The sequence below is a fragment of the Barbatula barbatula genome (genome assembly GCF_947034865.1).
Source record: "Barbatula barbatula genome assembly, chromosome: 2".
NCBI classification, from domain to species: domain Eukaryota; kingdom Metazoa; phylum Chordata; class Actinopteri; order Cypriniformes; family Nemacheilidae; genus Barbatula; species Barbatula barbatula.
In genome coordinates, this window is record NC_136767.1 from 18,967,837 (window position 1) to 18,988,576 (window position 20,740).

The window sequence follows — 20,740 nt, forward strand, 5'->3', positions numbered from 1 at the left end:
TATGTATAAACCTCTGAAGACATAGATATATATATTATTTCCCATTTCTGTCAATAGATCATCCAAAAAATGTGCACACTTGACCTTTAAAATATACGCAAATACACATAAAGAAAGAAACAAGGCAGTGCTGTAGAAACATTCATTGCTCTCGAATCTAATCTCATTTAAAAAAATCCCACATAAATGACTGAAAGAAGAATCTAAATGATTGATGAGTGTGTTGGAGTCGCCTTCTCTTCAGGGCACTGCGGAGGAGAAACTTCTATACAGAAATTGTTCCAAAGCTTTCAACGCAGCACTCATACAGAAAGAGAATAACCGGCTGAATCATGCTACTATGGAAACGTATGTTGGCAGCAGAAGTAATGGGGGACTATTAGCACACCTTCCTGTTCAAACAGATAGACATGACGTTTGAAATATCACACTGTGACCTTGAAGGTGGAGAGAGAAAAAAGCCAAGAAAGACATGTGACGTTTAATAGATTTCTGCCTCTTGTGAGGAAATGGAGGGTCATTTGGATATATGCGCAATATTATAGATTTCCAGTTAGTCATACTGTAGGTGATGTTATTATAAAGTTTGTGTTTCCCAGAGAAAAGTTGTTTGGATCACTTACATGAGCAGACTGCCTGGGGCAGACATGGACCTCTCCTCTCTCCTGCTGGGACACTCAAACGGATTCCCAAAGGAACGCTTCCTTAACATGGCTTTGACCAATATCTATAATACCACATGAGGGTAGAGATAAGTTTATTTTAATATATAGAAATCATTTAATTTTGAAGCCCAAAACAATTCTCAATTTTAAATTGCAGGTCTTTATATTTACGTAGGCTAAACTCAAATGACACTGATATTTCCCATAAATAAATCTTACTCGAGGGCTTAACTTATAGATCATTATTATAAACTTACTGCTGCCCATTACCAAAATCTTCTTTATTTTGAAAAGAATAGTCGTACTTTAAGTTTTACTTTCACACAAAATGTATGCACACATTTACACTTACCACAGCCGACAAGCTGGGAACAAACTTCACAGAGTTCTGCACCTCCTCTTCAGTGACCTCCACCACAGTACAATGCTCCTCCTCTAAAGGCAATGGATCGGCACCATCCTGAGTTACCCATGCGTCCACCTGTATATAAACAAAGGCATGTAATACACATAAGCACACACACCAATCTTAAATTCATGCATTCACTGTTTCCTCCAACGCTTCATCCGTTCCGAAAATCAGAACGCCATGGAAATGATTAAAGCAATATATGTCCTAAAAACACAAAGTTAGTCAGAAGCATATGAGGGTAGAGTTAATGTAGGGCGCGCAGCCCTGATTAAAGTGTGCTCTGGGGACCGTTGCTTTAATGGAAGATTTTCTGGGTAATGACACGCAGGCAGAAGTCTCTGACGGCCAAGCATGTGTGTGTTTTTGTGCCAATTATTCACATTCACTGTCACACAGAGACAGCAGATGGATGTTTCCAGAACTGAAATAATTTTCTATGGGGATTAAGAGATGTGTTTCTGTCCAAACACCATGTCTGGTACTGTAGATGTTTCAAAAGCTAAGATATCTAAGACACAGTGTCAAAACAAAACACGCTTGCTTTGATAGAAGCACTGCTACCATTGCGAGACCCCAGAACATGATAATGTCACTCTTAGAAGGAAAATGTAAGAAAATTGTAAACTGATGTATGTGCAGGCATAGTGCACTCTCTGAGTTAAAGGGATAGTTCAGCCCAAAATGAAAAATCTGTCATCATTTACTCATCCTCTGAATTTATTTCTTCTGCAAAACACAAAAGAACATATTTTGAAGAATGTTGGTAAAAGAAAACTGTTGGTCCCAAATCAAGTATTTTTTATTACCAACATTCTTTAAAATATCTTCTTTTGTGTTCTGCAGAAGAAAGTCATTGGTTTGAAATAACAAGAGGGTGCCAAACGATGCCAAAATCATCATTTGGGGATGAACCATCCCAAACTGAGATGTTTTTTTAAAGACTTTTAGTGAGGTAGCATGACAGGAGTTGTAGCATGAATTAATAACACCAGCCCTCTGAGGTCAAATATGGAAGTTCATGTGAGTGGAAATAGATTTCTCCGTAAACCTCTGAAACTTCTCCACTCTCCACTTCAGAAACGCTCCTCTGCATTTCACTGAAACTTACTTTGATCTCAGGCAGGGTGATCCTGAAACTTACTTTGATCTCAGGCAGGGTGATCCTGAAACTTACTTTGATCTCAGGCAGGGTGATCCTGGTGTCTGGGTTTTTGTCCAGCATTTGTAAGATCAGGTTCTTCAGTCCCTCGCCTACAGCTGGCCTGAGACATCACAGGAACACAAGCAGAAGCAATAAATCCAAAGCATCTGATGGCATGGCCAGACAATGACAGCATGGTTTTATGAGAAGTGAGATACACAACAGACATCTTCTGTAAACATCACAGGGGCTGAAAAACGCCACTGAACTAACAAACATGCAGGATAGTTTACTTGAGTTAGAGCCTGACTTAGCGGAACTCTCCTAACATAAACAAAGAGAAGATGCATAAAATGATCACTTCAGTACCTAAAACTGACTAAAAGCACCGATGGTGCTGTAGAGTTCCTATGATAAGAATACAATTATGACACATTTCTTTCTAATACTGTGAGTTCAAACTAATAGAATTAATTAAATTATAATAAATTAAAATTATTAGAGAGTTTCAATCACTATTTTCACCCTCATGTGGTTCAAAACCTGTATAAGAGTATGGAACCTGTATGGAACACAAAAGAAGATATTTTGAAAAAATGTCTGGTTTTGTGTCCACACATTAGAAGAAAAAAAACCCTCTCTTGAATCACTTCATAAAGATAGTGGTCTCCTGGTCGTGTGAGAATTATGACACAAAGGAAGAGATGTGTGTGTGACACATGAGAGGCTCTAAACAATAGTCTATCAATATTTCATGACTATCTCATAAACAAACACACGATGACATCAGGCCTCTCACACGCTTCAATCTGCATATACTGTACTCTCCTTCAAACAGACCTGCCGAGCATACGCAAATATCCTAGGTAAACCCACGCAGACGTACAAACACCATTGATCCACATCAGCGTAAACGCAAAGCTCTGTAACATTTTCCTGCTTTGTTATCTCTCTCCTGCAGGAAACGGTGAGGGCGACTTACGTATCGGGAAACTCCACATTCTTGCTCTTGATCATATTGTGAAGTGCCAGAATGTACTCGTCAATAAACGGGCACTGGAGGACAAGAAAAAAAAACAGAGGATGAGAGAAAAATGTGGGTGATCAAAATCATAAATCAAGTGTAATGGAGCGCTTTCATCAGTTTGTCTGTCTGGTCTAGATTGCATATATATATATATTATAGATCAATATGTATTTTATATTGATATACAGTATACAGTGCTTAAAGGTCCAGTGTATGAAATGTAGCGTCATCTAGCGGTGAGGTTGCAAAATGCAACCAACGGCTCACTTCACCAATCCCTTTGGAAGCCCTCACTTTGGAGTTTGTAACGTTTTTGCTTCTTTGCCAAAGGAGATAACGTATTTATGAAACACTCTCTGTAGAACAGTTTGCCCGTTTAGGGCTACTGTGGAAAAAAGATGACGAATGAGCACCCGCTGTGTATCATTCTAAGATATAAAAAACATAATTCTTCATTATGTAAGGTCTTTGAAGGCATAGATATGTATATTATATTGCATTTCTGTCAATAGATACTCCAAACAATTTCACACTGCACCTTTAAGACAGGCAGTCTAATAAAGTTGTTAAGAAGCAGTTCACGTACTGCAAAAGCTTACCTTGCCATACACAAAACAGTAGAGGGTCACTCCCATAGCCCACACATCTAGAGCCTAAAATAGTTTAACACACATATATCACTTTCTGTTAGGAAAAAAAACAGCTATGATCACATAAACATATTAGTGGAACCTTTGCACATTGGATAGGTTTGTGGTGGTGCCACAGAAATGAAACCCTTCACCTTTAATTAAAAAACCTTAATGAACTTGAACCCGATGCTGACAGCTCTACGGCTTTGGCGATGACCACAACGCAGCCTCGATTACACAAAATATAGCAAAACCATGAACACAGACACACCTTTCCACTAAAGTTCTTGCGATTGTCTGAGAGCGTCTCTGGGGCCATGAAAGCAGGAGTACCAGCAGTGCTAGAGAGCAAGGCGTCGTTCCCCTCGAACTGGTTACTGACTCCAAAATCAGCAATCTTGACGTGGCCGTCATCTCCAAGTAACAAATTTGATGGTTTGATGTCCCTGTGGACAATCTTCTGATAGTGCACTGAGAAAACCAGAGAGAGGAATTATTTGTTTCGGCATAATATTATATGACACACATACATTGACATTTATGCATTTGGCAGACGCTTTTATCCAAAGCAAATTACATCCCCTGGAATCGAACCCACAACCTTGGCATTGTTAACGCTATGCTCTTACCACTTACCACTACTTACAAACTTATAGTGAATTAGTAGTTATGCAGGGATAATGCAATGATGTATTGTGTGCTCGTGATTTAGTTCCTCCTCGCGTATACCTCCAGGAGGTCATATTTTTCCGGAAATAATCACACAGCTGTATCTGTCTTTTATAAATGTGATCAAACCAACGACTCTTCGACGATACGAAATATGCAATACTACTCTATAGGTACTTAAGATTAATATTAGATTTGCAGAAACTGCGTGTGTTAAGGCAGCTTTAAATGTGAATATGAACTTGTTTTCTTTGTGGTACTTGAGGTCTGAGAAAATACAGAGCATAATTTTTGTTATTTTGACCAGTTTCTTCTGTTTTATTTTCTGCAAATAAACGCAAATAGAATTTTTTTTTTTAAATTATATTCATTCATTCATTCATTTTCTACCGCTTATCCGTTGCCGGGTCGCGGGGGCAGCAGTCTAAGCAGAGATGCCCAGACATCCCTTACCCTAGACACTTCCTCCAGCTCTTACGGGGGGACACCGAGGCGTTCCCAGGCCAGCCGGGAGACATAGTCCCACCAGCGTGTCCTAGGGCTTCCCCGGGGTCTCCTCCCGGTCGGACGGGCCCGGAGCACCTTCCGGGGAAGGCGTCCAGTAGGCATCCGTAACAGATGCCCAAGCCACCTCAGCTGACCCCTCTCGATGTGGAGGAGCAGTGGCTCTACTCCGAGCTCCTCCCAGGTGACCGAGCTTCTCACCCTATCTCTAAGGGATCGCCCAGCCACCCTGCGGAGGAAGCTCATTTCAGCCGCCTGTATCCGGGATCTTGTCCTTTCGGTCATGACCCAAAGCTCGTGACCATAGGTGAGCGTAGGAACGTAGATTGACCGGTAAATTGAGAGCTTCACCCGGGCCGGTACATCAACCGCATTACTGCAGAAGCTGCACCGATCCGTCTGTCAATCTCCTGTTCCATCCTTCCCTCACTCGTGAACAAGACCCCGAGATACTTAAACTCCTCCACTTGAGGAAGGAACTCTCCACCAACCTGAAGTGGGCAAGCCACCCTTTTCCGACTGAGGACCATGGCCTCGGATTTGGAGGTACTGATTTTCATTCCAGCCATTTCACACTCTGCTGTAAACCGTCCCAGTGCATGCTGAAGGTCCTGGTTTGAAGTGGCCAACACGACAACATCATCCGCAAATAGCAGAGACGAGATTGTGTCGTCCCCAAACCTGAGACCCTCCGGCCCCTGGCTGCGCCTAGAAATTCTGTCCATTAAAATTACGAACAGAACCGGTGACAAAGGGCAGCCTTGCCGGAGTCCGACATGCACTGCGAACAAGTCCGACTTACTACCGGCAATGCGAACCAAGCTCCTGCTTTGGCCGTACAGGGACCTGACAGCCCTTAGTAAAGGACCACAGACCCCATACTCCCGAAGCACCCTCCACAGGATGCCACGAGGGACACAGTCGAATGCCTTCTCCAAATCCCATGAACCCTCCAGCACCCTGTAGAGGGTGTAGAGCTGGTCCAGCGTTCCACGGCCTGCACGAAAACCACACTGTTCCTCCTGAATCCGAGGTTCTACTATCGGCCGTATTCTCCTCTCCAGTACCCTGGCATAGACTTTCCCGGGAAGGCTGAGAAGTGTGATCCCCCTGTAGTTGGAACACACCCTCCGGTCCCCCTTCTTAAAAGAGGGACCACCACCCCGGTCTGCCATCCCAGAGGCACTGTCCCCGACCGCCAAGCGATGCTGCAGAGGCGTGTCAGCCAAGACAGCCCCACAACATCCAGAGACTTGAGGTACTCAGGGCGAATCTCATCCACCCCCGGTGCCTTGCCACTGAGGAGTTTCTTGACTACCTCAGTGACTTCGGCCTGGGTGATGGACGAGTCCACCTCTGAGCCCTCAGCCTCTGCTTCCTCAATGGAGGACGTGACGGTGGGATTGAGGAGATCCTCGAAGTTCTCCTTCCACCGTCCGACGACATCCCCAGTTGAGGTCAACAGCCTCCCACCTCCACTGTAAACAGCGTTAGTAGGGCACTGTTTCCCTCTCCTGAGGCGCCGGACGGTTTGCCCGAATCTTTTCGAGGCCAGTCGATAGTCCTTCTCCATGGCCTCACCAAACTCCTCCCAGGCCCGAGTTTTTACCTCCACAACCACCCGGGCAGCAGTCCGCTTGGCCTGCCGGTACCTGTCAGCTGCCTCAGGAGTCCCACAAGCCAACCAGGCCTGATAAGACTCCTTCTTCAGCTTGACGGTTTCCCTTACTTCCGGTGTCCACCATTGGGTTTGGGGATTCCCACCTCGACAGGCACCGGAGACCTTACTCGGCCAGGCGTTCCCAGCAGACCCTTACAGTACGTTTGGGTCTGCCGAGTCTGTCCAGCTTCCTCTCCTGCCATCGGATCCAACTCACCACCAGGTGGTGATCAGTTGACAGCTCCGCCCCTCTCTTAACCCGAGTGTCCAAAACATACGGTCGCAGGTCAGATGAAACGACTACAAAGTCAATCATCGACCTGCGGCCTAGGGTGTCCTGGTGCCACGTGTACTGATGGACACCCTTATGCTTGAACATGGTGTTCGTTATAGACAAACTGTGACTAGCACAGAAGTCCAATAACTGAACACTGCTCGGGTTCAGATCAGGGGGGCCGTTCCTCCCAATCACGCCCCTCCAGGTGTCACTGTCGTTGCCGATATGGGCGTTGAAGTCCCCCAGTAGGACGACGGAGTCCCCAGTCGGAGTACTTTCCAGCACCCCTCCCAGAAACTCCAAGAAGGTCGGGTACTCTGCACTGCCGTTCGGCCCGTAGGCACAAACAACAGTGAGAGACCTAACCCCGACCCGTAGGCGCAGGGGAACGACCCTCTCGTTCACCGGGGTAAACTCCAACACATGGCGGGAGAGCTGGGGGGCTATAAGCAGACCCACGCCAGCCCGCCGCCTCTCCCCATGGGCAACTCCAGAGTGATGAAGTGTCCATCCCCTCTCGAGGAGTGTGGTTCCAGAGCCCAAGCCATGCGTAGAGGTGATCCCGACTATCTCTAGTCGGAACCTCTCAACCTCACGCACCATCTCAGTCTCCTTCCCTGCCAGCGAGGTGACGTTCCACGTCCCTAGAGCTAGCTTCCGTGTCCAGGGATCGGGCTGTCGAGGCACTCTCCTCCGACGAACCACTATGCACCGACCCCCTATGGTCCCTCCCGCACGTGGTGAGCCCACGGGAAGGCGGCCCCACGTGGCTCCTTCGGGCTGAGCCCGGCCGGACCCCGTGGGGAAAGGCCCGGCCACCAGGCGCTCGCATACGAGCGCCGACCCCGGGCCTGGCTCCAGGGTGGTGCCCCGGTTGCGCCATACCGGGCGACGTCACGGTCCTTGAGTTCTTTTTCATCATATGGGGTTTTTGAACCACTCTTAGTCTGACTCGTCGCCTAGGACCTGTTTGCCTTGGGAGACCCTACCAGGGGCATATAGCCCCCGACAACATAGCTCCTAGGGTCACTCGGGTAATCAAACCCCTCCACCACGTTAAGGTGGCGGTTCACGGAAGGGCAATTTTTAATTATATTTGGGAGAAATATCGTAAGTAGCTCACAGAATAAAACAAAAGCGACCATTTTACATAAACAAATACCTATAAATGGTCAATTTTAATATCAGAAAAAACTGTCACTCAGTCTTTTCCCACAGTTGTATACTGAATGAGAATTATGCAGAGCTATTTTCAAAAGTGGAGATTTGTTATAAAAATATGCAAATGCCAGCATCTCATCTGGAAGATTTGCTTAAATAAACAAAACTAATTTATCTTTGAGACATTAAATTCAGAAATGATTTGTGTAGGCATAATATAGCAGATATATCATGCATGCATGTAGTGAATGAGAATTAAACAGTGCTATAGTCAAAAGAGTTTTTATAAACTCCAAATACCACAACATATTTCACAATATAAATGCACCTCATTTATCATCAAGACAAGAAAGTTTTATAAGTCAAATACACTGTAATCGATCATCCGAATGCAAAACCAGAAAGTTTTATAAATGACTATAATGACAAATAATAACATGACATGTATTACAAATAAAGCCGAGTACATACATGCAGTGGATTCAAAACATGAATGAATAAGCAACAGTTAAAACACTTAACATGAAAAATATGATATATTCTAGATTTTCTGAATAAATTTTGAATTTTCATCAGATTTCTCTTCACGTTTATTTGTCAAAAGGTAACCAACTGATTCTAGACCATGTTGTACTGTAGTAATGTGCCCAATTCAAATGTTTAGCTTTTATTTTATTTTGGATTTACTTTTCTAATGCACTGACAGTCTTGAGTTTGACATGTGCCATAAGTTTTGAATATTCTTTACTGTGACTGTTTATAAGTAATGTACTTCAATCAAAATGTTTTAAACCTCGCTGATGTCTCACAACAAAGGCAAATAAAAGGGTTTGAACAGAATTTGATGTTACAATGTTCAGCACAGCAAGACAAGAAGTTCTACAAAATCAAGAGTCCATCACAAACTTTCTTTCTGCAAGAGGCCTACAACAAAAAGGTTCATGAGGGTCAGCCTGACCAATTCAGCCAAAGTTGAATTTGATTGGTTAAGAGACACTTTCCTGTCTCAAGTGGCCAATTAAAGTTAACCTGACTACCACTGCTCATCCTTCGGTCAGATGTTGTTATTGCTTTTATACGTGATTACACAAGAGCAACATCCCAGACCACTCAAGACGACAAGCATGTTAATGAAAAGAGAAAACCCAGAAGAGGGAACAAAGCCACAAGCTTAACGAACAAGCAGGTTTGGCACATTATCATTTCATCAGCGTTAACAAGGAAGGTGCATGTGACGCATCAAATGTGCTCATGCATGTGGTTCACATATCATGAAACCCACATGTGCACACACACAATAATATAATCATAATAAAGTCATCTTTATTTTTGGCTTCACTTGCCCTTTAAATCTTAATTTCTACAAATAACCAACACACAGAAGCAGACTATTGTGAACACAGACTGACAAATCATATAAATGGCCTGTTGCCATCCAGGCAGTTGCCACAGTGAGCGTTGCCGAATGAACTGATGAAAGCTCTGCAGAACAAATACTTCACAATCAGCTCAGCTAAGCTTTTTCTTCGTCCTCAGCTAAAATGAAAGACCACCTCATTTAACCATCCACCGCTAAATAAAAACATACATCTAATCTTTTCTAACTCATCCTTTTCCCAACAGATGGCAGAAACCGTCTTTGAGAAATAGCTCAAACTCGTTTTCATCAGGAAACGCTGACCTCTCGCACACAAAAGTACACAAGCACGCTGACAGGGCCGCTCGCTTCATTAGCCTACAGGATGCCATGATGCGCTAGAAGAACAAACACAGAGATGTTCCTTGAGACGAATCTCTCTCGGGTCTTTATTTTTTCACCAGAAAAGATGATTAATATCAGCCGGTCAGATGTAGGGGTTTGCTTCGTTTTACCGTCCTGGGATTTACAACTTCAAAGACTGTTATGAAACCGTGTCAAGGTGGTCTCTTTAAAACCTCTAAAAATGAAATCCAGCGTGGCTCAAATGACTTGAAAGCAACTCGAAAAAACTCACGGTATTCAATGCCCAGAACGATGTCTCTGAAGTAGTGACGGGCCTGGTCCTCACTGAAGGGACTGTCGGTGGGAACCTCCATCACGGGCCTGGTGAATAATGGGAAACAGAATTCTATATTTATTTTAAGCCATCTGTTGAAGAATTTATAGTGTTACAGATCACAGGCTAAGTTATTTAAAGGCATAGTTAACACCAAAATAGTCATCATTTATTCACCCTCATGTCATTGAAAATCTGTATATAAGTCTTTTTTTTGTGGAACACTAAAGAAGATATTTTGAGAAATGTCTCTGTGGTTGTGTTCATCCAATGAAAGTCAATGGAGGCCAGTGTTGTTTGGTTACCAACATTCTTCCACATATCTTCTTTTTTGTTCTGCAGAACAAAGAAAGTAACACAGGTTTGGAATGACATGGAATGATGTACAGCCACAGCAATGCAGCAACAGAAAACAATAAGTTATGAAGATAAATAGGTGGAAATGAAAGACAGACAGATAGAAACGACCCAAAAGCATTATGATTAAATAATGTGTCTGCGATGTCCCCCTTGTGGTTCTAACGTTAAAGCTGAGACACCAACAAGAGGACAGAGGATGCTGGGTAACTCCAGGGCTGTAACACAGTGTATGTAATCCTTCAAAATTAATGAACTGTAGGATTTACATAAAAAACAAATCACAAATTCCACTTAGCGCAAACCAGGGTCCTTGAAGGCCATTTCATCCATACCCAGAGGCAGTGAATCACGATAGAAGAGAAAGGCCAAACATATTCAGCCAGGTCTAGTGAAAATAAAGCATTCTGTAATTATGCAAAGTAAGTCCTAATCTGCTCTTTTTGAGGCGAGAGCTCGGGACACCAAAGATCCTACCGGCAAGCTGGTAAATCGCACATTCAAGCAAAGTAAAATGTCATGTTTTGAATTAAATAAGTTCACATAAAAACTAGAAGACTGTTGCCCTTTAAAATTAGACTTTTTTTTCTGCAAGCAGAACAATAGACAGAAAGCAAACACAATATATATGTGAAAAGGCAATGATAACAGTATTAGAAAGATTAACTACCCAATTATTTCTATATAAAAACAAATTATTTTATGAAATTTAATTTGTAAAAAATTAAACGAGGAAACAAAAAGTGACTCAATGCCAAAATAACTGATTCAGAAACAGAACGGAATAAAAAATGATCAAAGCTGAGTGAGAAAGTGAGAACATAAGCGGTTAATTAATCCCTTTGGAACAAGAGGGAAAACCGAGGCAGAGCGATGGATCTAAATGATGACAGATATGCAAGACTGGACTGACGTTGAAGGAGGGATGGAGTGATTAAAAGAACGACAGAGAACGGAAGAGAGCGGAGCCAAAGCATCAATTATGCACAATAGAGGTCTGAGTGGACACACAGAATACTCACCCCTTCTGCATCAACTCAAACACTGCAGAGAGAGAGAGAAGAGACGGAGAGAAAATATCATTATTAAAGCACAACCAGAGACAGAAAGAGATATTCTGTAATTGAAAGAACCATTTTGGTTTAAAGGAACGGTGCGGCTATTTTGTTCATACAACACAGAAGATAATTTAGGGACACAAAATCTGGGATGTAAAGCACTTTTTGTCCATTTCATTCACCCAAAACTGTCACTATATGGAAAACGGGCATATTCATTTTCTTTTTGTCGTTCACATCAAAAACAGATATAAGTTAAAGGGCCAGTTCACCAAAAAATGAAAATTATGTCATCATTTACGTAAATTACATATGTAAATAATTTTTTTCATTTGGTTAAACACAGAAAAAGATACTTGGAAAAATGCTTATAACCAAACAGTCATTGGACCCCATGGACTATTTACATGGAAAAATTACAATGGTACCCAAAAGTGCCCCTGGAGTCGGAGCCGATGGCCTTGCGGTAACGTGCTCCGACATATAGCACTGTTGCGCTCCAGCGGACCCGAGTTCGAGTCCCATCTCGAGGTCCTTTCCCGTTCCCACCCCTTTCTCTCGCCCACCTTACTTCCTGTCCTCTCTACACAACAGCTGTCCAAATAAAGACAAAAACGCCCCAAAATACGATCTTTAAAAAAAAGGTTTGCTTACCTCCATTCTTAAAAAATAAAATCTTTTGTGTTCAACAGATGAAAGACATTTTTAAAGCAATTGACTATTACTATTATCCTACTATAGTCAATGATGGGCAAGAACTGTTTTCATCATTCTTTTGTGTTCATCAGAACAAAGAAATTTATACAGATTTGGAACAATTCATTTTTGGGTGAACTGTTCCTTTAAGCACACAACTTTGCGAATCTTTACATACGCTAAATATGCCTGAACCTCCCATGACCCTCTCTTAGTCGAAATGAACTCACTGTCTGCTTTTATTCACACAATTGCTCAGTGGTGTGAAGTCATTCAGGATAGTGTGCCAGTCCATCAGCCAACAACAACAGACACTTTATATTCATTTCTGCAGTATGAGTCAGAGCAGACGTACAGTCATACATGACAATCAACAGAATCTCACTTAGGAAGATAGACTGCACAGTTTGATATTTTTTATATGCCACGCTTTTAATTAAACGTTTGTAATGGTAATTTATTTTTTTATTACAAAACAACAATTTAATTTCAAGGTCCAGTGTATAACAATTTGCGAATTGCGACCAACGGCTCAATACACTGTCACCCCTCACTTTCGAGGCACTACAGTGGCTAACACAGAACTAAGATGTCGTCACGTTTTCACTTCTTTGCTGAAGGAGATAATGTATTTATGAAACAGGCTCTGTAGAACAGTTTGTCTGTTTTGGGATAGTGTACAGGTAGAAACAACATGACAAATTCCATGTAAGGGGACTTGCGGTGTATGTAGATAGAAATTCTAAGGTAATAAAAACACAACTCTTCATTATGTAGGTTTTTTTTATACACCTCTGAATACACAGTTATGTATATTATATTGTTTTTCTATCAATAGATCCTCCAATAAATTCGACACTGGACGTATAATATCTTTTTTTTTAAATGGATGACTGAATAATGAAATGGATGAAAGAATATGAATGTGAGTAAGAGTTCTGAAACTTTTGAAAGAAAGAGAAATAACTGTACAACGTAAAGCATACCCATGTGAAGGCTGTCCTCCGCTGGATCATCCAGCACCTGAAATAGAAAAGTTGCTTTAGAAAAGCTACAGATGCTGTCTGATTTCCAAAACTTTTTATATCTATGAAACACTGATGATGCTTGTAGATATTCTGGTAAAAATACAGATACATTTGTATGACACTGGGACGTCTTGGGGAGCTCCTAAAGAGGGAACATTTTAAATTGTGTCCCAAATGATGCACTTCTGTATGTACTCTGACATCGTGTGTATGAATTGTACAAAGGTAGTAATGGTCAAATGGAGCACTTTATACTAACCACAGGTTTCCCAGACGAGGACAAATGTCATCAAATGCATAACCCAATTGGATGCCGCCAATTGGTTGGATGAGTATATCGACCAGATACTTCTTTTGTAAAATGTTCAATGTGAACAAACTACTCACTGCTACATGGGTTTAAAGTGGGCAGAACACGATGGTGTTTGGACTGTAGGAGGTTCTCTGTCTCACTTTGTACGTTTCTTTAAAATCTTTCAAGCTCTGATTGGATTTCTCTCTCTTGCTCCGATTTTGACATTTTGCTGATGTCCGTGGGTGCCACTGTGATTGAGAAGCACCACAGGGGAGAGAAAGGAAAAACTCTTTTCTTATACATTTCTTTATTCTACCTTCCTTTTCTTCATTTTGAAATCAATCGCGCCTCTCCACATCCCATTCTCTAGGTTTAAAGTGAGTGTCTCTCACAGATTAACTATGGAGGGTTTCAGAATCTCTGTAATTTTGTTGCTATTTTCTTTCTGTTTGCCACAAAATCAGTAATGACAGATGACTAGCAAAAAAAATTCATCCTTCCTACCTCAACAAGTTTAACAATATTGAGGTGATCCAGTTTTTTCAGGATGGCTATCTCCTGGTAAACTCTCTCCAGTGGAGCGAGTACCTTGGGCTGATCTCCCTGTGCGGCTTTTGGACCTCGTGGTGGAGGACGACCTGCACAGAAAGTGAAAGAACGACTGTAAAAATGACAAAACCATCTGCTGTGCATAACATCAACACAAATTTGATTCCAAGTAACCTTAAAAGCTTTACATACGTGGAAAACCGTACTGTTTCATCAGCTTCTTCTTAGACACAACCTTCATTGCCTGCAAATCAAAACAAGGTGGCAATGAAACAAGTCTGCTCAAATGCATTTCTTATTTCCATTTGGCTGTGTGGGGCTTGAAAGTGGGAGACGTTTTCCATTGACATGCTAATCAAACAAAGCTTTCGAGACTTTCAACGGCTGTTCTCTCTCATTTGCTCCTGGCCTTGACGGGACTCTTGAGTTTTCTCTCACAGCAGTGTTCCTGTGAAGGTGTTTGCTTAAGTAAAGTCGGAAATTCAGTCACAAACTGTAAGCAACAGACTATAAGAAGCAAATATCAACTAGTTTATGTACCAGTATGCTAGAAGAAAATAAATATTTTATATATCGCTACTGTCCTTCGCTGCCGAGGCTAACAACAGCATGCTAGCATTGAAAGCAAAGTAAGTGAAAAGATTCCGCCCTCCCCTCAGCGCTCTTTCCTCCTCGTGTTTCATTCACCAGTAAGACAGCTTTACGGTACAAAACACATATTATTACAATTACAATGAATGTAAACAAGTTTTGTACATTTACTATTAAAACATAAAGTTTTGTTTATACATGGTGTAAGAGGTGGCCTATAGAAATACGTTGACATGCAGGTAGGACATGCTATCATTGTATTCAGACCGAATGCAATGATTGGACGATTTTATGTTCCCGAGACTTTTTTATATTTAATTTACTTTTAATAGGTATTAGGATGTAAAAAGACTTTCAACCAATAACCAACAAAAATGTTTAAATAACTTTTAAACTTAATATCTTAGCCTTAAAGGGATACTCAACCCAAAAATGAAAATGCTGTCATGAATTACTCATCCCCAGTTGTTCTGAACCTGTATACATTTATTTGCTCTGCTGAACACAAGGAAAGAAAAAGTTAGCTCAGGTGTCTCAGAATTGTCAGTTCCTAACATGATTCCAAATATCTTTCTTTTGAGGCCAAATAAATGATGATATAATACATTTTTGGATGGAAGATCCCTTTAAGATGTCAATTAAAGAAGATTTGTTAACATGTCTACTAAGATGAAAGGCACAGAGATGTAAATTGTGTGAAAACGAAATATTTGAAGTCTTATATAACGTGAGATGTGCACTCTCTGAATCTGTGCCATTCTGCTCCGTACTGTGAAAGAATGGCTATGTAACACACTGCCAGTTTCTAGCACCTGTGGAAAACACGAGGCTTCATAAGTGCCTGGCAGACCATTTCAAAATCCATTCCAATCCATCCATCCATCCATTTTCAAGACACTTTTACCATTTCCATAGAGAAAATGTAAAAATCGCTTTGTCTTTATTTATCAAGCCTTAACTATGTTGCAGCAGTCTGGAACAGCTAATGTTCAAAACACCCAAAGCATAGATAAGGAACACCGCATTTCATCTTTCTCTCAAGGTCAGCTGGAGGAGGCTGAGCTGAACCGCTGGTGAGCTTAAATAACTAAAGGAAACCATGAATGTTTTATGAAGGTGTCAGAGGTAAGCGGCATGAAACAAAACTGTGCTGTAGGGACTGCAGGAACTTAAGTGTCAGAGGGATTGGGGATTAGATGAGTCAGCTAATAGGAAAACACAGAATACTAAGACTGCAGGATGCCTCTGAATACTAATACTTGAAAACATGCTAAATACAAGTTAGACGCCGGAACAGATATGAAAAAAAGACAAACCTTGCTACTTTTTGGTTCATTCACAAATGGTTTACTAGGTTAAAAAACAAACTGGTCCACTGAACATTTCCTTTCATTTAGTCACGACACATTTCCCCTAAATGTATAATACTTTAATTGCAATGAATATAAATTAATTTACTAGATTAAAACACATATTAGAAGAGCACTTTCTAAATATGGTTTGAAAAGAATGGAACTGAATAGATTCTGATGACATATGATTGCAAGAGAGAAAAAGACAGAGGAAAGGGATAAATGCTGCCAGTCACGTAGCAAAAGGAAATGCTGAAAAGACATCAATATTGGACAAAATATTAAATATTGAAGAAATCTGAAAGAGATGAGCCAGAACAACTGAAAGAGAGAATAATGAGTTTCAAGATATATTTTCCCTCTACAGAGGAAGAACTGTGTGGTAATTGCTAGACTCAATACATTGTTTGTGGGTTTGGGAGGTCAGTGTTATTGTAAAGGCCTTAGACTGGATGACATCTCCTAGGCATCGCCTTTGTGAAAAGATATGACCTCTGGCCTCTGACTTCATTCTCTAATATCCAGACAGTGTGAATTGATGAATGTGACTGACAGTGGGGTGCTTAATTTTGCTTGCAGACATGATGTCGTTCCTTATGATTGATGACTTGATAACATCTTGCCATGCTTAATGCCTTTTAGTCAGATTTTATTGGATAACGTAAATGTGCAGAACATGCAAACCAAGAACATCCAGATCCTGGAAAATATTCGTGAGCAACACTCACAAAATGTTTTTTTATTGGTCATTGATGCTTCCGGAGAGAACGCATTTTGTATGGAACCAAGGGTGTGCAATTTCTTAAAAGAACAATTTTTGTCATGTCCAAGGGAACAATTAAAACAATATATTAGATTTCATTATTGTATATTAAATTATTGGATTTATTTCTACAAAAAATATTTTGGTTTTGATTGATGTCGACATGGTGCAAAGTATAACATAAATAAAATAAATGTAATTTGTTCTATGCGTTAATGCAGAAACCGTTTTTTAGGGGTAAGGATGCAGCTTGAAATCAACAGCGGCTGCCGCACATTTCCACCATTACAGTTATCCTGTAATGGTATTCGCTATCCACCTCCATCTGCTCTCATTTTCGTTAGTATTCAATCTTTCCTGTTCCCTTCTCCATCATCCTCTCTGTCAGGGCTCTCTCCTCTCCATTTAGTTTTTTGTTCTCGACTTTGCTTCCTGTCTGCTTCTATTCCTATCCTTCTCTCTCTTTTCTCCATTTTATACATCTTGGTGCAACAATACATATAATGTGATTTTATTGTCATAATATACAACTCTCAGGTCCCATTGGTTAGACAGTGTTATTATGAATAATACAGTATCAATGAATCAAAAGAGCTTTGTTACCACCTTAATTCTTCCTCACAGAATCAAACGATTACCCCATCACCAATATAAAAATACAATGATGTAACATTTTAGACATACAGACAGTACTGCTTTGAGTTAATAAAATCTCACTTAATCTTTTCGTTCCACAAACAGGTTCAACTATAGAGCTCTGCAGTAATGATCACATTACGGTTCTGGACAACAGTTAGAAATGATGTAACAAGGACATACAAATGTCAACAAGTTGTTTTTTAGAAGCTTTTTTACTCTTGTACTTACGTAATATTTGTCATCATCCTCGTTGTATGCCAACTTGACAACACCATATGAGCCCTTAAAAAATAACAGAAATGCACTGTTAGAATTTTCTTTTTACAGGCAATGGTATGTATTATTTTACACAATTTTTCCTTTTCCCCATTAAACAGTTAATGCCTGTTACTTTACGGATTTTGCTGTAATAAAAAATGTATACTACTATTAAAATGACAGGAAATTAACCAACATTTTATATTACAGAAATATTGTGTTTTTTAAAAGCAATTTATAGTATTTTTACAGTTCCAAAAATGTAATTAACTAACAATTTACAGATTTTCTCTGAAAAAAAGATTATGTAAAAAGGCAACTGCTTTGTCAATAAGTGCAGTTGAAGGTCATTATGCATTTACGGTATTTTACAGGTCAACTTGTAATTCTACAGACACAAATTTACTTTGACATTTAGTTTTGTTCTCACCTTAACAATATACAACTTGGCATTTTGACAATTTAATATAGTAAACTGAAGTAAAACTGCTAGATCCTATAACGTTTTTGAAACATATTAAATATTAAAATACAGTATTTACATGTACAACGGTTATCAATTCATTATAGCTAATACATATATTAACGATATGTAATAATTTCTGTAATGCAGTGCCCTCCACTATTAGTGGCACCCTTGGTAAATTTGAGCAAAGGTGGCTATAAAAATAAATCTGCTTAATTTCTCCTTTTGATCTTTTATTAAAAAAATCTACAAATTTCAAACATTTCATTCAAGTACAATTTCAAGTGGGGGGAATATCACATTGAGATTTCTCTAATACACCCTGGCCACAATGATTGGCACCCCTAACTGTTATGAGCCAAATATCTCCGAAGTATATTCTCATTACTATTAAAATTTTCTGAGCACACCAAGGTGACAAGAAAAATGATGTTGTCCAGTCATGACTTCTTGTTGCACAGGAGACAAATATTAAGTACCGCAAATCCCAAACCCCCTTAATCATTTATCACAATGGATGAAATCAAAGAATATTGTTCTGACGTGCAATATAGTTCTGTAGACACAAAATGGCTTTAAAGAAATAGTTAAAACTATAAATAATCTAATTCCCAACACCAATGATCAAGAGTAAGTTTTAATGGACTGGAGATGTGGATGTGAGTCTATATTGTATCAATAGACAGTGAGGAGAAGACCAAAGACTCTTCAAAGAGCACAGATGGAAAATTTCATTAATCAGTTGAATTTTGGGGTCAGTAAGCATGTAATAAAAATAAAGGATTTTAATAATATACATATGTATTATAACTGGGAAATGTGCATACATTTGGTTGTATTAGTAGTTTCTTAGTTATTATACATTTAAAATGTTTAAGTAAATGATTGTGTAGATTGACGGAGACGCTTCATAAAATAAATTCCTATATTTACAGAGATTACCCTAAGAAGAAGTTGCTTTTTTATCTATTTTTATATCATTTATCTGTTTTTCTACAGTTTAATGAGAAATTACCAACATTGCTATAGTGTAATTAAACCAATTTTCAACCGTAAAATTGCCTCTGTATTTTTACAGTTTATTTCATGTAATTTTGTCGAACCATTTTTTCCGTAATTTCACAGAAAAAGTCTGGAAACTCTGCTGCCAGACTTTGTACTGCTTTTCACAGATTTTTTTAACAGTGTGAATAAAATAAACATCTTATAAACAACAGAGACTGTGATGAGTCAGACTAGGAGAGTGCTCGTGGTCAGTAATGGAGAACGATTCAAAGACTACCAGTCATGTGAGCCAATGGCCTTTGAGTTTAGTTAGTCTGGAACATGCATCGAGTAGACAATTATGAAAAATACAGTTTGAGCTGAATTTACATTTATGATACTGGGTGACACATCCCTACTTGTACTATGTAGTTTTTGTTATGGGAGGTGTCCACATTATAGTGCGTAGCAAAAAGAATGTATGCACAGACTGGGACATGCTAATTCATAACAGTGTTGTCATGGTTCTGTCCCACCTTGTCTTGCTTTTATTGACCTAGTGGCAGAGCCATGACAGAACCTCATGTTTTATGTGGAGAGATGCATACACTCTCTCCGGTCTTGTTGTGTTCCCGTCCTCTCATTTCATCATTATTGCTGTGTGTGTGTGTGTGTCAGTGGTTGCTCTTGTATCCCACCTTGTCCTGTTGCTCAAACACAAGTTTAGTTTAATCTATTGTAGTCATGTCTAGAGTTGTATTTAGTTTTGTCTAGTTTAGTGTAGTCAGTTTATCTTCCTGTGTACCTTTCCTGTTCTGTTGTTTTAACCCCTTGTGGTTGTTTGTTTCATGTTTTGTATTTATTTTTAAAAACCCCTTGTTAAAACTCCTTACCCACTGTCTGCACTTGGGTCCTCAGTGGATTTAAAAACCCTGGTTTAGATATTTTGTTTTGGAGCTTATTATCCTTCCTTGTTTTTTTAGACAGGAAAAAAGTGTAATTACCAGGATGGTTTCAGATTTTGGTCTTTATGCAAATGCAATGTGGCAATTAAAACGACACAATAAGAGAATGATGTTAGAGCTCTTACCTTCCCAATCTCGCTCTTTAACTTGTACTGGTTTAACTGGATGCAGTCCTGAGATTAAGAATAAAATAGGGAGAGAATAGAAGAGAGATATAAAGAAACGAATCAATTATCGACAGTTTCGGGGAAAAACACTGTTGGTCCCATAGACACTTACATTTCTTCCTGTCCATACTTTTCATTTCATTCTACATGATCTTTATCAAACTAAAAGAATCATGCACTACGCCCCATCAAAACCCCTGATCAGGCTTCACATAGTATTACAGTTCATCAGACGTCAACTCACAATCATAAAAATAACTCATAAGAACAAATATCAATAAACACAACTGACCCTTGTACACGGTACATAAAAATATCAACAATTATACACGTGGCTGCAAAAATCAGGTATGCAGTGATAATAATATGCAAACAGTAGAAGTCCTGC

The 20,740-nt window shown here is 40.0% G+C and overlaps 1 protein-coding gene across 1 annotated transcript in view; it reads right to left on the reverse strand.

Moving 5' to 3' along the window:
* Positions 1 to 20,740, reverse strand: part of camkk1a (calcium/calmodulin-dependent protein kinase kinase 1, alpha a) — a 67,034-nt gene that overhangs the window by 5,645 nt on the left and 40,649 nt on the right. Inside the window, exons 3-15 of the mRNA XM_079479113.1 lie at positions 20,311 to 20,358; positions 17,741 to 17,794; positions 14,360 to 14,411; positions 14,123 to 14,256; positions 13,282 to 13,318; positions 11,564 to 11,585; positions 10,143 to 10,231; positions 4,149 to 4,348; positions 3,845 to 3,898; positions 3,201 to 3,274; positions 2,252 to 2,339; positions 1,018 to 1,146; positions 624 to 727 (exon numbers count right to left, since the gene is read on the reverse strand). Coding sequence (XP_079335239.1) covers positions 624 to 727; positions 1,018 to 1,146; positions 2,252 to 2,339; positions 3,201 to 3,274; positions 3,845 to 3,898; positions 4,149 to 4,348; positions 10,143 to 10,231; positions 11,564 to 11,585; positions 13,282 to 13,318; positions 14,123 to 14,256; positions 14,360 to 14,411; positions 17,741 to 17,794; positions 20,311 to 20,358 — 1,085 coding nt within the window. The remainder of the gene's footprint in view (positions 1 to 623; positions 728 to 1,017; positions 1,147 to 2,251; positions 2,340 to 3,200; positions 3,275 to 3,844; positions 3,899 to 4,148; positions 4,349 to 10,142; positions 10,232 to 11,563; positions 11,586 to 13,281; positions 13,319 to 14,122; positions 14,257 to 14,359; positions 14,412 to 17,740; positions 17,795 to 20,310; positions 20,359 to 20,740) is intronic.